Source organism: Oryzias latipes, chromosome 14 (assembly GCF_002234675.1).
Source record: "Oryzias latipes chromosome 14, ASM223467v1".
Classification (NCBI taxonomy): domain Eukaryota; kingdom Metazoa; phylum Chordata; class Actinopteri; order Beloniformes; family Adrianichthyidae; genus Oryzias; species Oryzias latipes.
In genome coordinates this window covers 17279824-17307606 of record NC_019872.2, presented here as the reverse complement: position 1 = coordinate 17307606, position 27783 = coordinate 17279824, and the positions used below count along the sequence as shown (strand labels likewise).

At 40.9% G+C, this 27783-nt stretch overlaps 1 protein-coding gene across 2 annotated transcripts; it reads left to right on the top strand.

The window, feature by feature from the left end:
• The first annotated feature begins 738 nt into the window (after positions 1-738).
• ksr1 (kinase suppressor of ras 1) lies at positions 739-27451 on the top strand. Of its 2 annotated transcripts, XM_023962300.1 has the most exons (21): positions 739-1328; positions 10714-10854; positions 14915-15062; positions 15302-15776; positions 17901-18082; positions 18280-18349; positions 18437-18520; positions 20175-20236; positions 20324-20433; positions 20626-20794; positions 20970-21011; positions 21267-21315; positions 21406-21469; positions 21805-22092; positions 22169-22365; positions 22452-22548; positions 22831-22964; positions 23838-23969; positions 24053-24188; positions 24264-24397; positions 26007-27451. In XM_023962300.1, the coding sequence occupies exons 1-21, from the start codon at positions 1113-1115 to the stop codon at positions 26011-26013; spliced, it is 2937 nt and encodes a 978-aa protein (XP_023818068.1). In that variant the 5' UTR covers positions 739-1112; the 3' UTR covers positions 26014-27451. The 2 variants fall into 2 exon arrangements, with proteins under 2 accessions (XP_023818068.1, XP_023818069.1); XM_023962301.1 differs by lacking the exon at positions 20970-21011 and having other exon boundaries at positions 742-1328.
• Positions 27452-27783: the final 332 nt, after the last annotated feature.

The window sequence follows — 27783 nt, the reverse complement described above, 5'->3', positions numbered from 1 at the left end:
AGTTGACTATCCAGGGAAAAGCATTTTTTCTGGGCTCTCTGATATTTCCATATTTTTAATATTGTACTTAAGTTTGGAGAAGCACACTTAAATCTACTATCTGTCCTTGGTATACACTACAAAAAAGGGCTATAAGAACAAATCACCAAGCTAATGACTAGTATGAACACACCCATCCTTTATTTGTAAAATCTAACAAAGAGAGGATTTTCAATCTTTAAATTAAGACTCAACAGATAAGAATGGTTATGAGGTCATTGATTGCTTTTGTCTGAGCCCCATGATGATTTTAATGAATGTCTGGTATTTATTTATAATGTGATTGATGGGGAATTATAGATAAGAAATATATATTTTTAAATTTTGTTGTTAAAGTTGAATGGGTCTTAAGGAGTAGGCTTCGCTTCTGCCTATCGTTTTCAAACATGTTATTTTTCTTAAGGTCTGTCAAATGGAGATTGTTGTTTTCCCCTTAATGAAAAGGTTTGAATAAATGATTATTATCACAGAGGGTATTACTTTATGTGTTGCTACTTTTATAATATCTATAAAATAGTATTTTTAAAATGACAAATGTGCCGACAACAAACAAAACACTTGTATTTAAAACAAGTCATGATCATTAAAACTGTATGTCATATTGCTTAAACAACTGAAAGGTTGTTTTTTTCTTCTCTTTTTGAAGTAGAGATGTGGCTCTTTGAACGTTTACATATCGAACTATATTTCCCAGGATGCACCGCGCTCGATGATGTTCCCAACAGCTGACAGACGTTGAAGCCTCCGCCAGAGCCTTCGGTGGAAGCTAGTGTGTATCCTCTCGTCGGAAGCCCACACGGACGGAGAATACAAGCCTTATCGGACCTCGCCGAGTTGCTCGACCCAGTTCACGGTCGAACACGCCGTTTTTTTTTAAATCAAATATTACCTCGACTGTTTTTTTTCTTTCTCCCCACACCGTGACCTGGAGACAGTTGCTGTCAGCTAACTTCCTACGACAGGTCGCTGCGTCGCTGGACCGCTGCATATGTTTCATTTGAGCTTAGCGGTTTGACCCCCCCTCACCCTCCCCCTCACCCCCCAGTCCTTCCATCCGAGCCCAATGCTGAGGAATGGATAGTGTGTCTATCAGAGGTGGGAGGATGGTCGAGAGTGATGAACAGCCGGAAAGGGGCAGCAGCGGCGGCGGCGGCGTGGCGATGGCCGCACTGCATCAGTGCGAACTCATCCAGAACATGATTGATATCTCCATCTCCAGTTTACAGGGGCTACGGACTAAGTGCGCAGCCTCCAACGACCTTACGCAGCAAGAAATACGCACTTTAGAGGTAAGCAGCCTTCCCGATCTGTCATGGCATGCAGCGTCCTGTCTTGAGACACCGTCAAATTGCGGAGTCATGAAGCCTGCGCGCCGCATCCGCTTGAATGTACGAGCTGCAGGCTCAGTGAGCCGAGGGGGACCGAACAAGAGAGCGCGATCGGGTCTAGAACATTCCCAAACGGGGGTGCCTAGGATCTATCTTCCACTGCCTGACCCCTCCATCTCTGTCATTTGTCAGGAGGAGGGGGAGGCTCCTGTGTGTGCCTGGCCTAATGGCACACATTCAATAATAATCGGATGCACGATATATTGGCAACTCGTGATGTGCGATTTTAATGATCATTTCGACGATATGACTGGTGATGCATCAAAAAAGCTAAACAACTAAATACATAATTTCCATTTCAACACTTTTATTAAAATAAAAGGCCACATAAATTAAATTAAACTCCAGATGACCCTAGTCTATATAAGAGGCAAGCATGACGTAATATTTAGACTGATTAAGCCGGGGCTCAATTAAATTTGTTAAATACTTTAAGATGCCATACGATTACTTTAGCATGTGTGCAAAAATTTAAAGTAACCATTTATCTCAACTTTTGCTATACCTGTGTTGCATAGGCGATATTGCAATTACTATCCATTTACGATTTCTGGTTTACGATTAGTTTGCTGCTGCTATTACTGATGTTGCTGTATGTGCAGCTCTGTGACCCTCTGTGCTATGCGACAAACTACAAGGTTGTGTCAGAATTTCTTCACTACACATTACACTTTAGTGCTTTCACCAGTTTAGTAGGTCTGTCTGAATCTACAATTCCAAAATCCAGTGCCCTAGAAATCTCTGAAGTCTCTGTGAAAAACCAGTGTGCATTGGTGCACACTAGATCGCAGTGTGTTGACCACAATGCGTTTAGACAATTTTTGTGGGAAAAATGTATGTTTTTTTTTAATAAGCCATCAACGTTTTCATCATCAGAACACAGTGGATTCATAAATAGCTGTCATAAAATGTTCTTGCTGATTATGTTTTCACTTTGTGAAATCAGTGACGTCATAATTGCCGTTTAAAAAAAAAAAAGTGAGCAACGTGTCTGAATTGCTTTCAGGGCACTAAAATAGTCCCACACTAGATAGTTTTTTAGTTAGAGAGAGGGAATTCAGACATAGCCCAAAACAAACCCAAGACTTTGAAATGCATTTTTCAATTTATTGCCAACTAGAAGTCCTCCTGATCCAGATTTCTTCCCATCTTCGGATGTCTTGACATGGCTTGGTGAAAGAGTCTTCAGCACCAGGAAGTATCTTGGAAATGTCCAAGCAAAGAAATTGCTCCATATGTATTTTGCAGTTGAAGTAAACAAACTCATTTTCCACATGGCGTAAAATTTTGCGTACCAATATTACCTAATAATAAGCAGGCTCAATGCTTTACACCTCTGTGGTGCAGAAGTAGAGCGGTTGACCTATGATCGGAAGATCGCAGGTTCGCAGGTACCTTATCCGCCTGTGTCAAAGTGTCACTGAACCCCACATTGCTCCTGGTGGTTATAGGTTGTCAAATTATCCCTGAACCCCACATTGCTCCTGGTGGTTATAGGTTGTCAAATTGTCCCTGAACCCCACATTGCTCCTGGTGGTTATAGGTTGTCAAATTGTCCCTGAACCCCACATTGCTCCTGGTGGTTATAGGTTGTCAAATTGTCCCTGAACCCCGCATTGGTCCTGGTGGTTATAGGTTGGCGCCAGTGTTCGACAGTAGGGCCACCATTAGTCTGTGCATTGGTTAATAGGACTTTGACTCTACAGTGCCTTGCGGCCTGCTAAGAAGGTAGCAGGGGGTATATAAGTGTATGCAATTTACTATGTATGAAGACAACAGGGGTAAAACCTGAACACATATGAAACAAATTGGAATATTGGAGTTTTCAGCACTCAACAGCCTTATGAATAACAAGTGTGCTTCCTGGTTCATTGTTTATTTAAGCCTTATACCTTGGCTTAAATAAGTATCCCAACTCTGATTGACTAGAGGCTATTAATTATCCATGTCTGTTTTATTTCTGGATAACTCAACACCCCTATTAATAATTATACAGTTGCCCTTAAAAACTAATGTTTCAGAAAGCCCAGGGTTTAGGTTTCATCTATACGGCGACATAATACGATCTCAAATGCGCCTTATTGTTGTTGTTTCTTTAGGTGGGGGGGGGTTGGCAAGTTGTATTTGTTGTCTTGTTGTTGTCAGCTTAGGAGGGCATTATGATCCACGTAGGGGAAAGTGACACCCTCAGAACAACGAGAGGCAATGATGATCTTGTGTCATGCTCCCTGGTCCATCTTTTTTTCTTCCTCCCTTTTTCAAAAAATAATCTTGATCATTCGTGGATGCCTCGCTCATGTGTTATTTGGCAAGTCGCTGCGCGTGAGAGCAGTATTTGAGTTGCTCAGGCTGCAAAACAACCAGAAATTAGTTTGTTTTGTTTTATCAAGCAGTCAAAATGGCTACGCTCCTTTTTTTTTTTTTTTTTGGTGTTTTGTTTGATCCACACCCAGCCAGAGCAAATGACGCTGAACTTCTGGTCGCATTTGTGTCCTGAGGCAAAGTGGTACGTTTTCCAAGGCAAGTCTAGACTGGTTGGAGGCTTGAGTTGATGTGAAGTCACGGCCCATCCTAGTCCACATTCTTCAGCTCCTCTTTACCCGCTTGTCACGTGTGCCTTGTCAGTGGAACAGGACATGATCTGGCAGAGTACTTCCTGAGGTATGCATACTCTGTAGATGCGTTCTGCATCTGCATTGTTCTGTGTGACAATGGACCGGCAGACACATGCTTAGGGAAGATTGGGGAAAAATGTGCTTTTTTTGCCTTTTTCCTTCTGTCTGACGGGGTGTTTTATGGGTCGTCTCTCTAAACTAGTTGTGTAAATGAGGCTACATCAAGTTAGTTTTAGCTTGTTTTTGGTCTTGCAAGAATTACCATCTGCCATGGTTTTAATGAAAATTGCTTATTTTGACTGTACATTGCTTGCTGACTTTAGTTTGAGCTTTGCAAAACCAGGACTGTAAACATTTTGGCGTTTAAAAAAATGTGTTTGCTTTGTTCCAAAAGCTCAATTAAAGACATACTCTGATGAAAATGTTTTTTTATGCAGAAAATTACCCGTAAAATTGCACGTCTCAGTATTTCTTTATTCAATTGTTGTGAATCAGGAGCAGATTAAAAAATGCTGTTATTTGTGTCGAAGAAAATATGCTGGGAGGGCTACAAGCTCCCTGCTCTGCTCCACTCCTATGCAGCCAAATAGATTCATGTTTTCCTCGTGTGAGCTGGCATCTGGCTCAAAACTGCACGTCTGGGCTCTAATAGTGCTTGCCATTTATGGTGCACCAGTAATGTTCACTTAGCGGTGTGAGGGGCTGTAAGCCATAGGGAGGGATTGTAAACAGACAGATGAGGGGAAGTGGAGGAAGTCCCACACACAACTCAGGGTGATTTCTAACGAACCACTGCTACTCTGCAGAAATCATGTCCTAGAAAACATCACAGGTGGCTTTTAGTGAAAAGACCATTGGGAACGCTTCTACAATAGATCAAAAGATGATCAGAGTGGGTCTTTAAAGAGAAAAATACAGCTGCAATGCTAGCCTTCCAAGCTTTTTTTTCCATTATTTGTGTTTTTGTATTCTTAAGCTTCTTTTTAGACATTTAAACACTTGAAGTTGCTGAAGCACACTAATCTGCACCACCCTGTTTTTGAATTTCCCTGTGGAGACCGCTACATTTTTCTCTAATGACAGAGGTGACCAGCGCTGCAGATGAGCGTACAGACATGCACGCATTCAGGCTCTGCAACACATCGCTTGTGTTCTGGGTGGGAGCTGGTAGGGCCGTTGTAGATCAACGGTCTTACTTCCTACATCTTTACTGGAACACTGTTTTGCAACTCGCTTCAGCTGTGCACTTTCACTTCCTGCTTCAACCCACCTTAAGATTGCTTTAGCCACATAATTCATATAAACGAGAAAATTAAGGAGTCTGCCATGTCTTTATATAAAATCATTTTTTGTGTTCGCTCTAGCTGTATCTTACAGACCACAGAGGCCTGCATAAAAATGTAAAAATTATAAACATGCACATTGTAGCAAAAGTACAAAGACCTACAAGTCACTGTTAACCAAAGCTGCTAATTCATGCGTAGAATTTGTGCAGTCTGTGAGAGGTCAGGGAAGTTGACTCACTCATGGAGCAGAGGGTCATTGCTCCCATATTGCGCTGAAGTGCAATCAAGAGCGGCTAGAACTGGCTTTATTCTCTCATCGATTATTATCGTTTATTATTCCACTTGAACTGTGTGTGTGTTGTTTTCCCGCCTCGCCGATGAGCGGATAATGAGGAATGGAGTGCCACCTCGTTCCTTACTTTTTCACATGTTAATCCCACTCGACGCACTCACCTCCCATGCAGTCTTTGTGCTGCTTTCACAGCCGCACTTCACATATTTTTGACTTTTGTATTATTCATGGTAGACTGTGCAAAGAGGAAGCTTTGGTTACACCATCCTGACAACTTCCAAACATCCTAACAGCAGAACTCAAGGGCTTTATTTATGCATGGTTTTTAACAAAAACCTTGAGTAAGTGTTACACTTTCCATAAAATCAATTGAGCGTCTTATCTTTTTTTTTTTTAAATCAGGACTGTGTTCTGATCTGCAAACAGCAAAGCATCACTGTTTTGTCTCCTCGTGATGCTTGAGAGAGTTTGCCGTGCTCTTGCGGCGCGAGCTGTTGTGGCTGCGTCTATATTTAGACATTTTTTTCTTCCTACGCATTTTCAGGGTTGGTTGTTAAATAAGAAAATCAAATGACGCGCAAAGAGCCTCTGCGAGAGAGGGCGGGAGCAGACAGGAAAGGGGAGGGGGGAATCAAAGCCAATCCGCTGGGCCGCCCCTCATGACAAGATAACCTCTGCGTATGTGTTTGTGTGCCTATCGGAGGATGTCGCTCACATCGCGGTTTGGAGGAAGCACAATTCCAGTGATTGTCAGCACTGACCCTGACTCGGTTTCCTCTCTTCCTTGCAGTCTGGTTAAAGGATTGCATGATGTGGAAATCAGTGTGGTTGAACAGTTTAGGCAGGCCTCGTTTTATTTCTGAACAGACTCGGTATAAGTTCCATCCTTTGATTTTTTTTTTTTTATTGTCCCCATAATGTCACAGTATCTGAACCTCCTAGACTTGGAGTGATGCTGATCGGGGCCAGGTGTATGTCTTTGTGTAGGTTATCAAGGCTAACATACACACCTTGTCTGTATTTGCACAAAGAGTTGGAGGCAACTCTATCAGGACTACGCAAGCCCCTCCCAGCTCAGCGTCGGCCTGTGCTGAAGGCAGCAGCAGCAGCGATGGAGGATGGGCAGCCGCACATTGTCTTGAAATGTTGACCGCGGCACCCCCTGCGGATCCAGATTGTGACCCGACCTCTGCACAACGGTGTCTCCCATTGTGTTATTGTGTCGCCTTTTATGTGCCAGTTCTTACAACCCGATGCAGCTTCATGGGAAGAGGGAGAAATAAACTGTGCAACTCTTTTGGGGTTTTTTCTGCAGTTATTTCTTTAGAGCTCAGAGGAACAAGCATTATGGTCGATGTGAGATCAGGAGAGGTGTTGCTTAAAGACTGAAGAAAACGGGTGCACATGTAGTTAAAAGAGAAAAAAAATGGAGCTGACCTTCCTGTGCAAATATCATTTTCTGGGTAATAGCATTGGAACTTAGCTCTCAGACAGGCCATGCTATCCTCTGCAGGTGCTTCAAAGTGGCTGTGTCAGCAAGAGCCTTGAAAAAACAACTGAGGCAGTGGGATCGGCTCACAGAGTCTGCTGTGTCAGGCCGGCTGCTGCTAGGACTCCTCCTCCTCCTTTTCTCTGGCAGCAAGCACACTGGCTGTCACTCATGCCGGCACAGCCGTTGCCATGGTGTTGTTTTGCTCCACTGACAGGTGGGCTCTGACGCCAATTCTCCTCCCACCTTCAGGCCACGCGTCAGACGCTGCCCCCCCCCCCCCCCCCCCCTTCTGCGCCCAAAATAAAACTGGCCTGCCATTATCTGTGCATTTGATGACCCTTCTCCCAACACATATCAGTTTGGTGGGTATTTTTAATCCATGTCACCTATTTCGTCGTCCACTAGTTACCCTACATACCCTCTGAAGAGCTGATGGTAAACAAGTTGGACATGTTTTGTAGCTGCTGACATCTGCATTGTTTTTTTGTTGTTTTTTTTTGAGTTCTTGTGTTTCACATGTGTGGGGAAAATCCCACTGAAATGTTGCTGACGACTCAGAATAGATGTTGCTAGGTAACCTGACGTCACCATGCTGCACTAGTGTATAGGGAGTCAAGGGAGGAGGATGGCTGATTAGACACATTCAGCGAATGCATCTCAGCATTGATCTTGAAAAGGCGCTAAAATGTGAGATGAGAGCGCACCGAGCGGGGTGTTTACGGGTAGGATTGGGTTCGTGACTGATTTGTCACAGCTTCACACCCTGAAGTTCTGCATTTATCTTTCACTCCCTTTTGTGCGGCGCTGGTCTGTCATGTTTGCACACATGTTGAGAAGTAAGACTGACAGGTCAAACTGTGTAATGACACCACTGTCGTCTGCTAAAACAGCAGCTATAGCTCATTTATTTTCTGACGTTCGTTTACAGTGTCTGGAACATGACCCAGGTATTAGGATCATCTTTACCTGTCAGATTTCATGCTGAAAGTAATTACACTTTTCTGCTGTGACTTTTGAATGTTATTTGTAAGGCACATAAAGAGCAGGAAAGCAGGGCCAGGCGACGGCACAAAGAGCCTTTACCTCCATTTTCCTCGTGTCTGCTCTTTTCACGTTTCCAACGCGGAACCGAGATTCTTTTGTGAGCTGCCACCAAGCAGCCTTTTCACTCCCCAAGGCCGCATTCGCAGTGAGCAGCGCGGCTCCTGGAGTTTCTGTGTGGCTGGTGAGCGATTTGTGTCACAGAGATGCATGAATGAGCGTAGAAAGACACACACACCGCCTATTGTTCGCTCAGGGCTTGAAAGGTGCAACACCAGCCAGCTAAAGGCTCATCTCAGGGTGCTGCCGGTGTAACGGACTCTTGGAGATAGACTGCGTGATAAGGACACACTATACAGTCATACTGAGCTGCACTTTGAGGGCTGCGGTTTACCAACACCATGGTGTTCATTGTAGAACTTATTCACAGGACAGATCAACACATTTAAATTGAAAGCACGGGAGAACCATAGCTAGAGATGACGGGCCTCAGAGAGGAACATTCCTACATGATGCAGATTTGAGGTTATCTTATATTTTGAAACAGCCGCGATTGATGTCATTTTAAACGTCAGCACAAATTTCAGCAAGGCTTCAGTAATTATTGTGCCCATTTCGAATTGTAAACACAACAAGGCTGGAATGCAAAAACAGGCGTTTGAGCTTGCACTGCATTTCCTAGTAACTGTTTTAAGTTTTGTCTTCATTAAATGACATAGTTCTAAATATTTCTACATCTGCATTCATTTGTCCAATCAACTATATGTACATGAATTGTTTAAGCTACAATTACTGGGTATTTATTTGATTTGTTCCAGACCCTAAACGGCACCTAAAAATATTTATTTTTGTGACCTAATAAGCTGTTTTTTCATGATTCATAATAGGCCTGCTTAATAAATCGCAAATGTATCGTCATTGCAATATCAGTGCTCCGCAAAAGACAGCATACACTTTGATAAATGGTTACCTTAAATATTTACTGCACACATACTAAAATAATCCCATGGCAGTTTGAATTATTTAACGTATCAAATACTGTCCTTTAAGCATTTCACCAATCGGATGGGCCACTTCACCTTGTTGACCAATCAAATGAAACTCTTTTGTTAGATTCCCATCTCCTATGTAAATGTGGATCATTTGGAGTATCATTTATGTCATGCTGACATTTATTTAAATAAAACTGTTGCAGTGAAATGGAAATGTTGTGTAAGTTGTTTTGTGTTTTGTCATTTGTTCATGTATTGCAAGTTATATCGCCATTGCAATATTGTTCACTAATATCACACGTCGTAAGTTTTCCTCATTGTGCAGGAAAGAGTTCATAAGGGACCGTGGAGGACCTTGAACAGGGGGCCACATTTTTGAGTCTTTGTTAAAAATAATAGTTGAGTTTGGCAGCACATTAGCCCAAGTTTGTCACTTCTGGCTGAGCATTCATCCTCTTAGGACAATTTTCTGGAAGCCTAAAACATTTTTAAAAAAACGCTTTCTGAAACACTTAAAGTACCCAAAACCCAAATATTCACCAATTATCCCAAAAAAAGTTTCCCTTCTATTCCAATGCTCAAAACCCAAAGAGGAATTAACCAAGAGCCCCCTGGAAGACCTTTATCAGGCGGCCCCTTGGGAAGCAATTCATAATTATTTAAAAATGAACATTATTAGTAATTATCACAAATATTCCATATTCAACTTTAAAGAATTAGTCATAGAAAAGAAATAGTTTAATATTTAAACCTAGCAATTGCAGGAATACCCTAAAATACTTTATGAACCAGTAAAAGCTATTTATAAACCCACTTTGAGCTATTGTAAAATCATTCCCAGTGGTTTTTTCATGACGTCGTTTTCTAGGACATGGTTTCTGCAGAGTGGCTGGAGTTTCTTAGAAATTTGTCTCTGAGTTGTGGGTGGTACCATTAGCTGGGAGCAACCCCCCCCCCCCCTTCCCCTCCCCAGTCTAGAACAGGGAGTTGTAGCCCACTTAGTTGTATTTTCTATGTAACAAATACAATCTTTTTCAAGCAGTATTTTCTTGTCTGCTCCTGATTCACAACAATTTGAATAAAGAAATACTCAGAAATGCTATTTTGAGCACATTTCCTTAATACATGTCCTCCATAATCAGAAAAATTCCACAAGAACACATTAAAAACACTGAGACACGATTAGGTTTCCCTGTCGATGTGCGCAAAACCGTTGCATGTTGTCCCATAGTTATTCATTGATAAAATTACAGTGCTGGTCATGTGGCGCTTTGGTCATTTCTGAGAACTTTCATGCTCAGCTGTTTTTGTTTCAGTTAAATTTGTTCTGCCATCAGTTTATTTGCTATTGCTGTCTGGTCTGAGGTAGATGTAGGGAAACTTTGGTTGTGCCAGAGTACAGAGTAATTAAGAATGAATGGACTTCAGTCTTTATGTCTCATATTTTATAAGTTTGTTCACTGGATATGTTTTTTGTGTCTCTGCTGAGGCACACCGCCTCTTTCAGCTGTAGTTCCCCAGTCTCTTTTCTAGCCCATCTGTCTAATGTTCTCTGTTGCTCCCTGCAGGTGAAGCTGATGAAATACATCTGTAAACAGCTGCAGTGCAAGCACAAAGTGCCAGAGACAGACAGGCCAGAGGCCCTGGAGAGCTACCCTCACTTGCGAGACTGGCTGCGCACCATCAACCTGCGGACAGAACTCATCAAGGTAGGCCGACTTTGTCTGATTGCCAGACTATTCTAGGGAAGGACTGTAGTGTTTGTATTACAAATGGCGTGTTCTCAGAAAATGCAACCAGTGTTACCCGTTCAGTAGGAGTAGGAAGAATTTTATTTTTATTCCTGATAAGTGGCAGAAAACCTGAACTTGAGCCAAAGAGTTTTTGTCCTTTTTTAGCATGCACTGAAGTGCTCAGAGAGCCCATGGAGACTGAAAGAGCTAGACAAAACATTTGTTAATGTTTTGCAATATATAAAAGACTTTTCTTTTTTCCAAGTCCCCAAAATTAAGCTTCCAGTTCTAATTCCTACCATGTTTGCAAGTCTAGAAAGGGCTTTTCCACAGGAGTGTGAGGAATGTCCCAAAAGCAAATGTTTGCTGAAGACTTCACAGGTCCACATGAAAGCTTTCTGGGATTGTTCTGGTCTTCAGTTGAGCGGAGAGGATCCCACACCAATTTGTGAGGGTATTTAAATGATTTTAAACGTAGGATTATTACATCCTTCAGACGACAATGGGTTAAACTGCAGACCGTGCCCTGTGTAAACATAAACTTTCCAGATGACTGAGGGAATATAATTCCTGTTAGAAACTTGTTTGGTTACCTGGATTTTCATTGCCATGTCTGCTGTAGTTTTATATTTTTAGGTGGAGCAACAGTAGAGACTCACACACGACGGAAAACCTTGTATAAAGTTTTTTACTTTTTGTATCCCATCTATTTAAGGCATTTGTGTGTTATTCTTTTCCAAATTTCTCTTTCACTTTCTTTCTATTTTCTCTTATTTTGGTGTGCAGAGAAGCTCCTATTCTTCTTGTCTCATTCCTTTGCTCTATACCTGTTATTAGCAATTATTACCCCTAAACACGACTACGTCAGGAGTTTTCTTTGAGTCAGAAATTTAATGTATTTTGAAAAAATAAGTACTGGCTCTGTGGATGTGGAGCTTTTGTTGCATCCTGATGACCAACTTTGGTCATCATCTCAGATTATTACACTGAAATTTCCACACTGTAACTATTTGTTCTCCACTGCGGGGTCGGTGTTATGTTATGTACATTTCAGAGCCATTAACAGGTATGAGGAGCCTGTACTGACAGCAGCTGTCCAGAGATTGGTACACATTTTCATTTAGCTTTATGCTGGAACTGTGCACAGATAACTATAAAAGGGGTTTCTAAACGAGCTAATCTATAGGGTTAACAGGTGTGCAGTGTTGGATGACTGTTGCATTTCCGCCCAGCAACAGTGCATGACGGAGTAAGACCTCAAGAAAGCGATCATTTGTAAGTGTTCTGTCGGTTGCATCGGAGATGTTGCAAATGATGAGGTGGGAGGAGTCACAGCAGTTTTAAGTACAACATCTCCCGCTCTTGCTTAGCCTCTCTGTGCGATAAAGTCTTGCTTGTAGTTTACACACGTGTGGGAGGTTGCCCTAGTTTTGCAATCAGTGTTTCTCTACTTAGAGTAAAGGTTTAACTGAGCCATTAAATCGGCACATGCAGTAAAGAAAACCTCTTATCTCAGGTAGTGGTTATTAATCATAAATACTCCATGAAACTATGTCAGGTTTATAGGAAAGGTTGTGTTTTTCTCATGTTGGCAGGAAAGATATTTATTGGCCATTGTTTCATATCAATCTGTTTACGTTTATCACGGCTATTCCACCATGATTGTACATTACTCACATGGTTTGAGATCTGATCACTCTGGAAACAACCCATCCACCATGACATTATAACTGCATTCTAAACAGTTGACTGTATACGAGAACTGGACTGAGTCAGTGTGACATCTCCCATTACTTTCAGCTCCAACGATATGAAGTCAATTCAGTCCCCATTTAGTCTCGATATGGATGCCACCATGTTGGAACCAGACAACAGCAGTAGGCATCAGTTGGTATGAGTCAGTCTCAGTCAACATTTCTATGGCAACCAATCAGGAGTGAGCTTGTTGGAAGTCCACACCCCACACAAAATGGGCTTGGGAGAATCTGTCAATCACACGTTTTGAAGATGCAACGTAAGACCTCATACTTTCATTGACGCGCCCGATTGGCCAGTTCAGAACTTTAGTAAGTTGCACCACAGAAAAACTTTGTATTAGCAAGAACATGTTAAAAAAGATAGCAGAGCAAGAATGGCTATTCTGACTAATAGAATGACTGAGTATTAGCTATTTATGAGAAGTAAATGGAATTTTCCTTCTTGGAGCCAATTTGGTACTTCCTATTTGGAACGTGACGTTGAAGGACTCCGTCCAGTTCTCACATACAGTCAATGTTCTAGAAAGTAGTTTTAAAAAAATTATAACCTTTTAATACTTGCACTGTTATCAGAAAGGGGTAGACCTGCTAATTACGGTAGCAAGAACCACAAGGGGTTTACTTTTCACTTCAAAATTAGGAGCCAAAAATGTACCAAGAAGTCATACCCCATATAATAACACCATCGCCAGGAGAGTGATGCTTCAATCAAAGTAAACTTAATCCTTTGTGTTATGGTTATGAATGAACAAAAACTCATTATACAAGATATTTTTTTTCCCTCGTCGATTGAGAAATGTGTTGAGTCTGGCAGCACTTTTAGCCTAAGTTTGTCACTATTGGCTGATTTTTCATAATCCTTGGACAATTATCTTGAAGTTGAACAGATTTTTTTTTTTTTCCAGTTACTGAAATACTACTCGTACCTAAAACCACAGCATCCTCAAGCTATGCGTAACAGTTCCCCTTAATGACTTTTCTCTTCCATTCTGACACTTGGGACCTAAAGAGGAATTGAGCATGTCTTCAAGCCCAAATCCTTTGAACTGTTCACCTTGTGATTGACTGTTTCCATCTGTTGGTAGCTGTAGCAATGAGGTAGTGGTTTAGCTTTGATAGCAAGATGGTAGGTTTAGTTACCACTCTGATTGTAATGAAGTGTCTTAAAGCAGGGCACCGAAGGGCTATAACTGTACATGTCAATTACCAAAACATTAATAGGCGTATTTAAACAGAAGTCTATAAGTTTAAATATTTCTGGCTTTGAGCACTTTGTAAAACGTTTTCAAATCAATTGTAAGCCCAGAAGCATGTTTTCTGTTAGTAGTTTTTCATCACCTGCAAAATATGTATACTGGAAGCCAGAAACATACATCCTAATAAGGAAATCCTCCATTCATCAACATAATTCACTTTATTTCATGTTCAAATGCGGTCCATAAAAGAAGACAGATACAACATACATAGTAAAAATAAATAAATATACCAATAAAAATAGAAAAACAAAACAAAACTACAGTTTACAACCATTTAAAAAGGAGTATAACCTCTGTGCCCAGTGTGGCGGAGTTGAGCGGAATGAGCCTCTTTTAGGATCAGTCAAAAACATAATTGCATTTTTAGACTTGTCCAGGCGCTCCATGAGACTGTATGTAAGCGTACGTAGTAGTGCTTCACAGGTGGGGATGTGAGCATCCAGAAACCACTGACTGGCTCTGTACCAGGGGTTTAGCCTGTAGCAGAAGCTTAAAGGCATCGTTACAGGTCACTATGAATCTACGGATTGTCCCACCTCCATAATTCCACCACAGAGGAGCAGTATACAGAAGAGGGCAGTAAGCTCTGAATAACGAACACTTCACTTGAAGAGAACACATACTGGATTTTCTCATCAGCATATTTGCCTGAGCGTAGAGTTTGCAGTATGGTCTCTGAATGTCTCTGTCATCCCGCCAATCATCAGAAATGAAATTTCCAAGATATTTGATAAATGAGGTTTGTTCCAGAGGCTTTCCACAAAGCTTAAAAACAGGAAAGTTTACTTTTTGTCGCCTTTGTTAAATATGTTTCTTGGATTTATGTATGTTAGAGCTTGAAAAGCTGGTTGTTGTTATACTGAGCATATTTAAGGCAATATCTTTCTTTGTAAGCAACCTTTTTTCTCCTTGTTTTTTAAAAGTTGAACATAAATGAATCAATGGGTTTGTTTTATGTCATGTGTTTGTTCTTTCTTTACAAGGTCACTGAGCATCTACTTCTCTCTTGTGACTTGTTTGCAGGCAGTTGAAGCAAAGTTGTCTCTAGACGCTCTGCTTCAGATGACAGACGTTCAGATGAGAGATACGATGAGAAGACTCGGGTCCAGTTCAGAAGAATGTACGAGACTCAGGTCTGCCCTTTCATGTCTGAAGAGTGCTACGGAGTCAGGTATGGAGTACTACTGTGGGGTCATCTTGATTTTAAATGTACTGGTGTAATATAAATAAAGTTTAGCCTCAAATACAAAAGGATTTAGACAAATAAACACCTTGTGTGTCTGAAGATCCATAACCCCCTACTGTAACAGTAACTGTCCAACACATCTGTTTGCGTCACTGCTGGACAGGACAAGTTTAAAAATTGTAGTTGTGAACTCTGTCTTGATTGACTTGACTGTCATTTCACAGGAGGAGAATTGAGGGAGGATGCCACATACTGGTTATCTGAGCCCACCAGGAGGGACAGTGGCTCCCTGCTGACTGCAGACCAGCTCTCCAACCTGGGAAATCGTCCTCACAGTCCATCACCTCTTGCCCGCCCATCTACTATCCAGTCAACCCCATCCACCCCAAGTGCTACGTTTCCCCACCCCCGCTCAGGCTCAGTCCCCACACCAGAGGCGCTGGCATCATACATCCACAGTGAAAGCCCACTCACTGATCCATTCCCGCCACCTTATCCCCGTGCTGCCTGGCTCCACGGACACACCTCCACGCCCCCCGTGACTCCACCCTCAAAAAGGCGCCACCGGCTAAAGCCTCCATGCACCCCTCCACCTCCATCGCGCAAACTGCTGAATCTGCTCCCCAACATCACTTTGACGCGCAGCAAAAGCCACGAGTCCCAGTTGGGCAACCGCATCGAGGACCCTCCCACCAACAAGTAGGTCTCTGAATGAAGCCGTTAAGTAAAGCAAACGAGACACAAATAGATTAGATTGTGATTTGAAGGAAGATTGTTGGGTCAACACAAACTCTAAACACTAAGGCCACATGTAGGATCTAGATCAGGAGCCTTACGAATGTTGGCAGTGCTAACTGATAAGGGATTTGCCATTAGTCTCCGTCAGACAGCCTTTTCGCACCATCTCCGTACCCCTTTCCAAATACACTGTTCTGTGTGGCTGGGTGTGTTTGTCTGCAATCTTTTCACTGCAGTAGGAGTGGAAGATGGACGGCTTTTCATTGTAATCCGCTGGAAGTTTCTGCGCCACCGTAGTCCTTGTCCGGATTTACAGATGACGGCGTTTCATAAAACGAAAGCACAAAGACAGACCTCCATGAAAATGTTCAATTTTCATTTCCTCTGCAAGCGTTCACTGCCTCCAGTTGAATGGTGACTGTAGAGACGCCTCTCCCAGCTGTTCTGTGATCATTAATCCATCACTCGAGTCGGTCTTCTAAATCGGGCCACATCGCCTTGTTTCCGCGGAAATTCAGCTGCGTCTTCTTGACTGTCGGAGTTCGTTTTCCAGCTTCCTCCACTTGCGAACCACAGATTCATTAATCTTGATTTCTCTGGCAGCTGCTCGATTCCCAATTTCCTCCGCGTAGCTGATGGCTTGCAGTTTAAACTGCACTTCATAAGCGTGTCTCTTTGCAGGTGGAATTTTCAAGGTTGCCAAAACGATGTTGTTCTGGATCATGCACATACCTGCACTTTTGTACTATTCGTAGGTGTGTTTTCTTTCACGTCCACACTTCCCTCCTTTACCATTCTCATGCTGTCCTCTCCTACGTCCTCTTTACTGAAGTCAAGCAACACCGCACCATAGGGCACTCCATACATTTTGGAGAAAGTTTAGAACTTTTAGTGCTTCTTATGGTCATGAAAATACGGTAGACTTTTCTTTGGAAGTGGTCGCTAAATCACGCGTTGCAGAGGGCGGCGTATAGATAGCTTTAGATGATTGTTGGTGGAACCACAGAAGGCAGACGCATTGTAGCTCACTTTGACAGAGTGGACAAGGTATGTTGAGTTCTTGATTAAACATTTTTCATAGGGTTTTTGTGAATCACTGTTCCTCTGGCTCACCAGGACCAGTGTTTGTTGGGAGACTATTCCAGGGGCAAATGCCTGCCCTTTGGCAACATAATTCAATTGAGCTCACAAACCCTTCCATCCTGATAAGGTGGCAATTAATGGACGGAGGAATGATTATCAAATATGAATAATATGTAGGAACAACCCCTTTGCAGAAATAAAAATATTGACATATTAACTAATAAGAGTTGATGAGGTTTGTTCTCAAATGTTTGAAAACAACACTTTTTATTTATAAAAATAGCTCTTCGTCTTCTCTCCTCTTTTAAAAATCCAGTGTGAGGAAAGAAGCAGTGTTACTTTCCAATTCATTTGGGGTTACATCCTTTCACATCCTGCTTGTTGCTCCTTTGCTCTCCTTGCATGAGCGGAGCTAATCCCATACAGATTCCGAGAGATTATGAGTCATGTCAAAACAGGAAGTATTTCTGAGCTGGTGGCAACACACACAATCTCTCTCCCTCATTTCATTCCTCCCCTCCTCCCCGTTATGACTTTATGCACATCCACAAACATGCTGCAAATGTATCCATGATATCTGGTTTGTTTATGAGAGAATTTATTGGTAAAAAGCAGCACAAATAAACACGGCTGACAAAGATCCTATGGGCATATGATCACGCTACTTCTTTTTCTTTTTGTGTACCAGTTGTTTCAAAAGAGGATAACTGATTAAGTTAAATAAGTGTGTGCTTTTCCCAAAGTTAATTCACTGCATGTGTGTGCACATGTGGGTATAAATCACAGATCTGGCACTGCTTGGTACTCATGCGACCTCAGTCTGTGTGTTAAGAAAGTCTTTCTAGTGCCAAAGCTGTTAAGGAGCTCCAAAGTGTCTTCCTGTGGCTCTTACATAATCTGCCCTGTGCTGCACCCTTACTCCGCTGATGCTGCAGACCAGTTGTGGTGTCCACCTTTTTTTTTGCCTTGACTCACCAAGTCTTTGGTGTTTGTCTTGGACAGGGGTGTGAAAAAGAATAAGCTGTTTCTGAATATGCAAGTTAATGGAAATGGATGTGAAGACTCGTCATCTCGATACCCCGTCGGGCCCACACGGACCCCCACATCCACCCCGACTCCTGCCACAGCACCTTACACCCTTCCAGGGACACCCACCCTGATGGAGGAGCACAGCATCATTAAAAGTGAGTTGCCTGGATGCATACACATTTTTACATCAACATGGCGAATCAACAAATTACAAAATAGTAAAAAACTGTTCATAAAATTGTGTTATTGTTTTAATTTTGGAAAGTATTTTTCATAATTGTTTACATTACTGTACAAGTCTGTAGATTTTTAGTCCATATTTTTTCTTTCTTTATTTCTTTCTGTTCTATAGATAATGCAGCCATGCATCGGAGCTCCCCACAAGCAGTGAGGAGAGACATAGGTCTAGCAGTCACTCACAGGTAGGACTTTGATTCAAACAACTACACATACATATAAACAAAAATATTGGGCAAATTGGAACTGACAGAATTGTGGGTTTTGTGCAGATTTTCAACCAAGTCCTGGTTGTCTCAGACTTGTCAAGTGTGCCAGAAGAACATGATGTTTGGAGTTAAGTGCAAACACTGCCGGTAAGTTCAAGGCTTTTATTTTAATTTAAAGAATGTCCTAAGTTTCATTGTATGCACCAGAAACAATGTTGTAATGTTTAAAACATAAAAAAATCAGTTTGCTGTTTGAATTATTTGTTGTTATTATTTGTTTTACTTAAACACATTTGTAAGAAAAAAAGAAATGGTAAAAAGTGCAAAAAGCAGTCATATTCTAAATAAGCTAATTATCTGAGACAATAAAGTTCTTAAAAATGCTGAATCTTTCATATGGAAGAACTTAATTGTTGCAACACTTAAATGTTACAGACCCACTCCTATGAAATTGTGTTTTTGGTGTTTTAAACATGTTCTTGTTGCATTCTTCTCATAATGTAGATTGTATATAAAGAAAATTCAGCTTAAATTGCATTTCTGAGTCTTTATTCAAATTTTTGTGAATCAGGAGCAAAAAAAAAAAAATGGCAGTTTGAAAAAGCACTTATTTGTGATGTAGAAAATACACTGGGTGGGGCACAAGCTCTCTGCTCTGAGCTCACAGGTGAATATCTAATGAATTACTGTGGCTCTGCAGAAACTGTCCTAAAAAACGACCATTTTTTTATTTTAGCTAAAAACGGCATAATCATAATTCTTAAAAAATCACTGGGAATGCTTTTACAATAGCTCAAAAACTGATTGGAGTGGGGCTTTAAAAAGAGGATCCTTTTTATAGAGTTTTAGATTTGAATGTCTTGTCACTTTGGGACAACTGACCAGCTAGTTCAAAGTCAAGTATGAAAAAAAGGAATTTGAAGATTTCAAAGCATAACATTTAAAAGCAGAGAATCCGAGGATTGTTTTATGCGCCAAGTTAGGCTGAAAATAATAAACGTCAGATGTTGTGGCATGGAAATCGGTGCCTGGCTTTGTCCATGCATTCAGAAGTCCTAAATAACACTTCATGCACATGTCTTTAAACATCATCTAGAATCACAAAGGCCTTTTTAAGCCAGAATCAAAGTTAAATTATAAAATGATTCAGCATGGAAGCTTCTGCCAAATTCAAGAATTTCCTTGGAATGTCTCATGGAACTGCTAGCAAGGACTTGACAGGTCCATTTCACAACTGTGGTTAATTTCCCATTTATGATCAATCATCTTTGAAGATTTGATTTGATGGCTTTGAGTGAGATTCAAGTTCAGTTCAGACCTGTTCCTCTCAGACCCGCGGGTCATCCCGCAGGAGTTGAGTGTGCCTGCAGTCACAATTCAAAGCCTGCAGTATCATTCCTTTGAAAAGCCGCACCTAGACTTCGGAATGCACCTCGCTTGTTTTAACACTGCACTGAATGTGCTGATTCCTTCAAAGAGCAGCTGGAGACTTGTGTGAACACATGTTTTGAAAAAGGACTATAATTTTTCTAATAGATTTGATGTGATTTCTGCAATTTTAGGGATTATATTAGTCTGTTGCCTAAAGATGCCACATGGATAAACTTACAGTAATTTACCATCAGAGTTCCCAATAACAAATTTTTACACACTTAATAAAGTAAAAAAAACAAAAAACATACACATTTAAATCCTTAACAAATGAGCCAGTAAAAGAATTTCCTTGCAAAAACATTTGAAGGAAGGAAGACTATAGTAAATCTTGATTTTTACGATTAAATTCTGCTTATTATTTTTGCAGATTAAAGTGCCACAACAAATGCACAAAGGAAGCTCCATCTTGCAGAATCTCTTTTCTACCAAGTAAGTTTTAGTCTCCCCTGACTTAGTTTGCCATTGTTAGGCTCACTTTGCATAGCTTTAATGCATTTTCAATGTTAAATTTTGCAGTTGCCAAAATTCGGAGAACAGAGTCGGTCCCCTCTGACATAAACAACCCCGTTGACCGGCCACCAGAACCTCCAATGTTTGGTACGCTGCCGAAGGCCATTACAAAAAAGGTAAAAGAAAAAAACGTATATATTTGTTTTTCCTTGTGAAACATTCAACCTGGGTTTTCTTTGAGGGAAAAGACAAATATATCCTTCCAGTTGCTTTACCATCTGCTCTTGCGAAATGTAAAGATAAGCAGCACAGTTCCGATTTGCTGTCGCCGTTTTCTGAAAAATTCCGCCCGACTGGTGTCTACACAGGATCACCCTCCTGTGATGAACCAGCTGGACTCCAGCAGCAACCCGTCCTCCACCACTTCATCCACCCCTTCGTCCCCAGCCCCCTTTCAACAGAGCAACCCCCCAAGTGCCACCCCTCCGCCTAACCCCTCGCCTAAAGGCCACCGGGACTGTCGCTTTAACTTCCCAGGTGAGGCCCACGTTCTCACACAACTTTGCACTTATCTTTGCATGTTTGACCTTGATGTCTCAGGTCTAACACCCTCTCCATTCACATTAAACTGAATCTACTCGTTTAGGGCTTGTCTAACAATGAAAACTCTCCCTGCTCTGCTTCTCTTTTTTTTTTTTTTTCTTCGCAAAAGCTGCCTGTTACTTTCAGCACAGACAGCAGTTTATCTTCCCCGGTGAGTTCTTGTAGTTTTATCGTGTAACTTCCCTTGTAGCCTTTTCTCTTTCCTAAGTGTTTGCTTTTGGGGGGGTTTTAGCAGTTGATGGAACCATCTTTTCAATTGCATGATTAGACTGAGTGCAAATTTACTCTTCACAGCATTTTGACGCCATCTACTGGAAGTTGTGGGAAACGAAGGATTTTTGTTTCTGTTGAGGGATTTCTATGAGTTAATAAATAAATCCCCCTTTTTTTTTACTTTCTCTTTTAGATGTTTCCAGTCTTGCTAATGTGTACCATGATCCACTCCAAGACACTGTGTAAGGATTTTTATTTTATAAAATATGAGTTTAGAAAAGTGGATCCTGATGAGACTTTTATGTCTGAAATATTACATTTCTTTTTGAAAGTGGGGAGAAGGACTATTCAACTGATGACATCCATTCTGAGCTGGTTGAAGACGAGGATGAAGAGGTAAGGATGACTTTAACCTCGCATTGTGTTGCTGTATCTAGTTCGGGGGCAGTTTTTCTTTTTTAAGATCCTCTGCGATGAAAATATTCTTTTGTGGCATTTTTTAATGATGGAGGTCATATAAAGAGAGAAATTGGGCTTAAATTTGAATTTCTGAGTATTTTATTTATTAAGTCTGGAGCAGACAAAAAAATAAATATTTGTGATGTGGAAAACGCACTGGGCGGGCCTCAGGCTCCCTGCTCCGTTCCATTCTGATGCATCCACTTGTAGACAAGTGCGACTTTAAGAAGTGTGTTCTTCAAACACATAAGGCTGTTGCTTCGTGCTTCTAGCAAGCGGAGGAGGATGATGAGGCAGAAGATGAAGACCTGGAGGCAGAGGAGGGGAACGATGACGAAGACGAGGGAAATGAGGAGCGAGGAGAGGATGAGGACGACGGGGAGGATGTCGGGATGAAAATGGTTTCGGACGGCGAGTGCGACGAGCTGGACGATCTTCCCAGCTCTCGGGGAAACCAGTGGAAGGGTCCCATCTCCCGCAAGCCCAGTCAGACCAGCGTCTACCTGCAGGAGTGGGACATTCCTTTTGAGCAGCTGGATTTAGGAGAACTTATAGGAAAGGTGTGAAACCCCATGGGCATTAATGCTGCTAAAATACCCGTTTCTCCTAAAAATCCTCTTTGGCTTTTTCATGCAGGGCCGCTGGGGGAAAGTGCATAAGGGTAGGTGGCACGGCGAGGTAGCCATTCGCCTCCTCGAGATTGACGGTAACAATCAGGATCATCTGAAGCTCTTTAAAAAGGAGGTGATGAACTACAGACAGACCAGGCACGAGAACGTGGTCCTGTTTATGGGGGCCTGTATGGCTCCACCGCACCTAGCTATCATCACCAGGTACAAGAGGGAAAGTCTGTTATCTTTTTCAATTAAAGGTGCTTTTATGACTCTCCTGCAATCCTGTTTTTTAATTTTCCCAACAGCTTCTGTAAAGGGAGGACGCTGTATTCAGTTGTTCGAGACACTAAAAGCACCTTGGATATTAACAAGACCAGGCAAATTGCTCAGGAGATTGTAAAGGTATTTTTTATGGAAAATACTTTGACTTGTATTATCCCTATCATCCAGTTAAGTGAATTGCAGTTTTTGGTACTGGACAAACTACAATGATTCTTTAGAAAATGTGTTTTCTAATCCAGCTGTTAAAAATGTGGATTTGTTTTCATTTTATTTTTTGTATTTCTGTCTACTATTTTTCCTCAGATGGCTCAGGACTAGTTTGACTAGTCATCTTAACTCACACACTCAGCATTTTTTTGTTGCAAGACTTAATAACCTTTTTGTTTGTGGTCTTTAATGCAGGGAATGGGCTACCTGCACGCCAAAGGCATCGTTCACAAAGACTTGAAGTCCAAGAACGTTTTCCATGACACGAATAAGGTGGTGATTACTGATTTTGGGCTGTTTGGGATCTCTGGAGTTGTTCAGGAAGGGAGGTAGGAAGCTCCGTTATGATGCTTTTGAACCCTGGGCCTTAGTGCTGTTTGAATTGCTCAAATATTTCCTGGCAATTTGTGCGAACCTGCTGAGGCCTGCAGGATTATCTGCACCCTCAAGGTCTATGGTGTTTTTTGTTTTTTTAGGTGGAAGTTACCTAATTGCAAACTGCCATTTCCAGAACATTCTGTTTTTGTCTGCACTTAGATCCAGCATGGATCTTTACAATTAACTATTTGAAGACCCGCTCTCATCATCCTTTGGTCTATTTTAAAAGAAGTGTTCCCAGTGTTTTTTAGTAACAGATGAAAAAAAAACCTGTGTTGTTTTCTAGGACATAGTTTCTGCAGAGCAGCAGTTGAAATTCACCTCTGAGTTGTTGCTGAGATCGTTGATGCAGAGCAACCCCGACCCCCTCCCCTTAACTGAGAGCTCCTACACTCTCTCCCACTAGCTTACAGCCCCTTACACCCCCAACCTAACGTTAGCAGAGCAACAAAAATAGTGAGCAATGTCAGAGCTATCCAGCTGTACAGTTTGGAGCCAAATACCAGCTCTCATGAGGAGGATCTATTTGTCTGCAAGTGGATGCATCAGAATGGAGCAGAGCAGGGACCTTTTGGCCCAGTCATTGTATTTTAAGCAATATTTTCGAAACATAATTTTTTCGTCTGCTCCTGATTCACAACAATTTGAGTGAAGAAACACCAAGAAATGAATTTTTAAGCCTAATTTTCTTAAGAAATATACCACAAAAACATGTTAAAATTTTTTATCAGTGGGTCTTTACAACACAAGTATAGATTAGAAAAAGTTCATTTTTCCTCTAAATTTGTTACTCAAAGCCTATTTTTTTTCTTTTCTTTTCTCAGGCGTGAGAATAAATTAAGACTTCCACATGGTTGGATATGTTATTTAGCTCCAGAAATTGTGCAAAAGATGAGCCCTGGTAACAATGAGGACCGCCTTCCTTTCTCCACAGCAGCAGATGTGTATGCCTTCGGGTAAGTCGAGGGCACGCTTGGGTTTAAGTTAACTTTTAAACGAGAATAACCATTTGACGACTTTTTTTTTTTTTTTTTTTAAGAACAATTTGGTATGAACTCCAAGCGAGGGATTGGCCAATCACCAACCAGCCTGTGGAAGCTACCATCTGGCAGGTGGGGAGCGGACAAGGGATAAGGAACGTTTTGGCTGAAATCAACCTGGGCAAGGAGGTCACGGTGAGTTCTGACGGGTGGCTTCTGCAGACCCCCCCCCCCCGATTCATCAGTCACTGATCAGATTTCTGACCACAGGAGATCCTCTCTGCCTGCTGGGCGTTTGACCACAGAGACAGGCCAACGTTCACCCAGCTGGCCGACATGCTGGAGAAGCTGCCCAAGCTTAACCGCAGACTGTCTCATCCGGGACACTTCTGGAAGTCTGCAGAGTAGGTATCTCCCCCATGTGAGGGGGAAGACACTGGACATGTGAACACTGGACATGCTTCCTTGTGGTACAGCAGCCTGTCAGGCCTTATCTGCTGAATAAATTCCAAACGCTTATTCATTAGAGATGTCTATCTTAAAAACAGTTAGAAATAGTGATTTATTTAAGATGCAAGTAGCAACATGACCTCTTTGCTCTGATGTTTTAAATAATGTGAACTTTTTAAAGGCAAATGTGACTTTTAAGGGTTTTTTTTCTTAGTAAATAATATTTAGACAGAGATTCTGGATTGTTGCTTTCTTCTTCATATATTTAAATGTTAATTTGTGTAATTCAAGAGTTTTTAATGAGTTGTTTAATGCTGATTTCCAAGTACGTTAAAATAAGGCTGACAGCAAAAGATGATCCAACTAGATATCAAAAGAAGCCTAAAGAGTACCCATCACTGTATGTAAATATAAACTGTTTATAATTAATTTCAGGTCTATCTTTAAGAATTTCAGAATGTAGCTACATTTATACTGCATAATTCCCTTATGCTGCCTTTTACGCCACGTTTTTATTAAAAAGACCTTATTTATGAAATATATCAATTTACCAGTCACAGGATGACATCAGTTATAGGATGAAATATTTGGTGTGGATCATGCAACATGTTGGTGACATAACATTGAAACAAACTAGCACTTTTTTTAGCTGTGATTCTTGTGTCTTAACTGTTTAATCAAGCATAGTGTTTTTAGAACGTGAGCATCTGACTCTGTTCTCTTTTCATTTTTTATTTTTTTTTACACAGTCCCACCCTTTTAATGGTTTTATATTAACATTTTAAATTGTTTTATTTGTTTGCAATAATAAGGCACATCCTTTTTATCACAACAATTACAGTGGGATGATTCATTTTATTCACAATAGACCATCACAACAGCAGAAGCATAACTGAACTGTCACTGGTTCTACTTATTTTCAAATTTTAGGTTTTTGCCTTTAATACCTTAAAAAAGTTAAGTAAATTTTTGACAATTCCAATCTGTTCAGATCCCCTGATGTTTGCAAGCATTCACACCTTTACCAGCATCACTGTTTAAAATATTTTTGGCTCTTATTCCTCTTTCAGTCAGAATAATAATAATAGAGTAATTTTCTTTCACAGCCATTGCAAATCCAGGTAAAAAGTTTGTTTTTCATCACTGTAGTTTGTCAGAGACACTGGACAACTTTTAATGAGGTGACCCTCTAAATATACTTTTCCATGCAGCTTCATAATCAACAAAATGCTTGTTTCTGCAGCCTTTCTGCTTTTTATTAATGAGTACATTTCTGAAATCCTTTTGCTTTTCTCAAAAACAACTGTCAGGCCTCCAAGACCACATAGCTCATGTATGTATAGGGAAAGGCCAGGTTTATGTAGAAACTTGACTTTTGAAACTGAAAACTTTGCTCTTAAAACAAACATTTCTGTGCATTTTGACTTTCTTCAAACTAATAAATGCGTGTGATGCCTTACTTTGATTCTGCCTGCTGCATTTCCACTAACCATCTAACCTGTGTTCTCCTTTGGCCCTCTCTGTTCTTTTTCTCTCTCTCTTTTTTTTTCTCTTTTAATCCAGGTTGTAGCAGTCGCTCTAAAACATAAGCAAAACAAAGCCAGAGTCTGCCTTGCATGCTCCTGAATCCTTAACTTTCATTGGATTGATCAAAGCGTTGCCTCTGCCTGAAACCAACGCCGCTCCCACTAACCTGCAATCTGATTTTTCCACGCCTAACCAATGAGTTTTCTTGGAGGGGATCCATAGACGGACGTCCGCCGTCGCCCTTTTTGCATTGGTCGCGTCAAAAATCTCTTTGCCTTCCTTTTGTTCTGTGGTTTGAGACGGGACACTGAGGCTTATGTCTGCGCTAAGGCGTCCTCCCTTTCTCTGTGCTGCTGCGAAGGGTCCTGACTACTTGATGGTTTTATTTTTTTTGTTATTTCTGGACAAAAAATGGACCCAATCCTGGGCAACTTAATTTATCATTTCCCGAGGGTTCGACACGCAGCACGAGCTGTATCGACTTCATCCCGCCTCGTCTCGCAGGTTTTTATGTTATTTGTTTTGTTTTTTAAAGGCACTTGCTGATATGTTCACCAGCCTATGCTAAGACACAATATGCACTTTTTGAAAAGGACAAAATCCTAATCATAGACTTTTTCAGAACTATTTTTAGTAATGGTCATTTCTTTTTCATTGTGACGTTTGCAGTGTTTCATAGTTATTCCTTTCAGGTGAATCTCGTGGAGGCTGGACTGTGTGATGTGCTCACTTGTATGTCGTCATTTTACAATCCAATAGGTCGATGTTTATGGGATGCTTTGGAAAATAGGACACTGGTTTAGGTGTTTGAGTGTGCTCAACTTGACAGGTCAGATGCAAAAAACTGACTATAACTAAATAGTACAACACAAATATCAGTTTTTAAAGAATAAAACGCACTTTAAAAGTGCACAAAATTTTAACTTTTTTTCTTTAAATACCATGAACAGAAATCTAGAGCTGAAGTGTCCTATATCCTTCCTTAAGAGTACCTCTCTTGCACGCGTCTGTGCACAGTTTCTGGTTGCTGACTTCAGTTGCCGTGCTTGTATTTGTCTTTTTTTAAAAACTTTTTTTGGGTTGTTCTTGTGACTGGCTGTGGCACAGTGTTGAGTAAGTGTAAGATTGCAGTAAATGTGTTGCAAATCCACTGGTATGTAATGTACATACATTATTTACATTACATTATTCATTGATTATTTCAATGAAACTTTTATATGTTAGTCACATCACAACATTTTTAAGTAGGTACTGATATGACATAGAAGATATGTAAATATAAATATATGTATATTTATATTTTTTTCATATAGGAAATACTGTATAAAGGCTGTACAGAATTTTTTAGATCGGGCCAAGACGTGTTTTTTTTTTTTTAATTAAATGTGAAAAATTCATATTTTTGTATTGCATGTGACTGCCATCCTGTAAGCAGTTTCTGTTTTCATCCATGGACAATAAAACTGGCTTGTCATGTAATCATAGAGTTCATTTTTTTGTGAAGCTGATGGAACTTGTCGTAATAAATAAAATAAAAAAGCAGAGAATTTCAAATAGTTTTTTTTTCACTTGACCCAAAAAAAAATATTATATAACAGGCAATATTTTATTAGTTTAGAACAACAGGAGACAAACACTGAAACATCTTCTCCTAAAATCAAATCTTAACAAAATAGCGTCTTTATAGTATAGTGAGAATTGTGTGTGGGGGGGGTCTAATTGTTTAACCCTTTGACGCCCGAATTTCCAGCCATGAAAAAAAAATCACTTTTTTTTCCTTTCATGTAGATCCTAAATAATTTTTGGAACTGAA

What these genes read in the sequence shown, in the direction of transcription:
- ksr1 (XM_023962300.1), top strand. Translation starts at nt 1,113, where the DNA reads ATGGATAGTGTGTCTATCAGAGGTGGGAGGATGGTCGAGAGTGATGAA. An exon ending in CTGTCGCTTTAACTTCCCAG is followed by an intron (nt 20,795 to 20,969) that starts GTGAGGCCCACG and finishes TCTTCGCAAAAG; the next exon opens with CTGCCTGTTACTTTCAGCAC. An exon ending in ACAGCAGTTTATCTTCCCCG is followed by an intron (nt 21,012 to 21,266) that starts GTGAGTTCTTGT and finishes TTTCTCTTTTAG; the next exon opens with ATGTTTCCAGTCTTGCTAAT.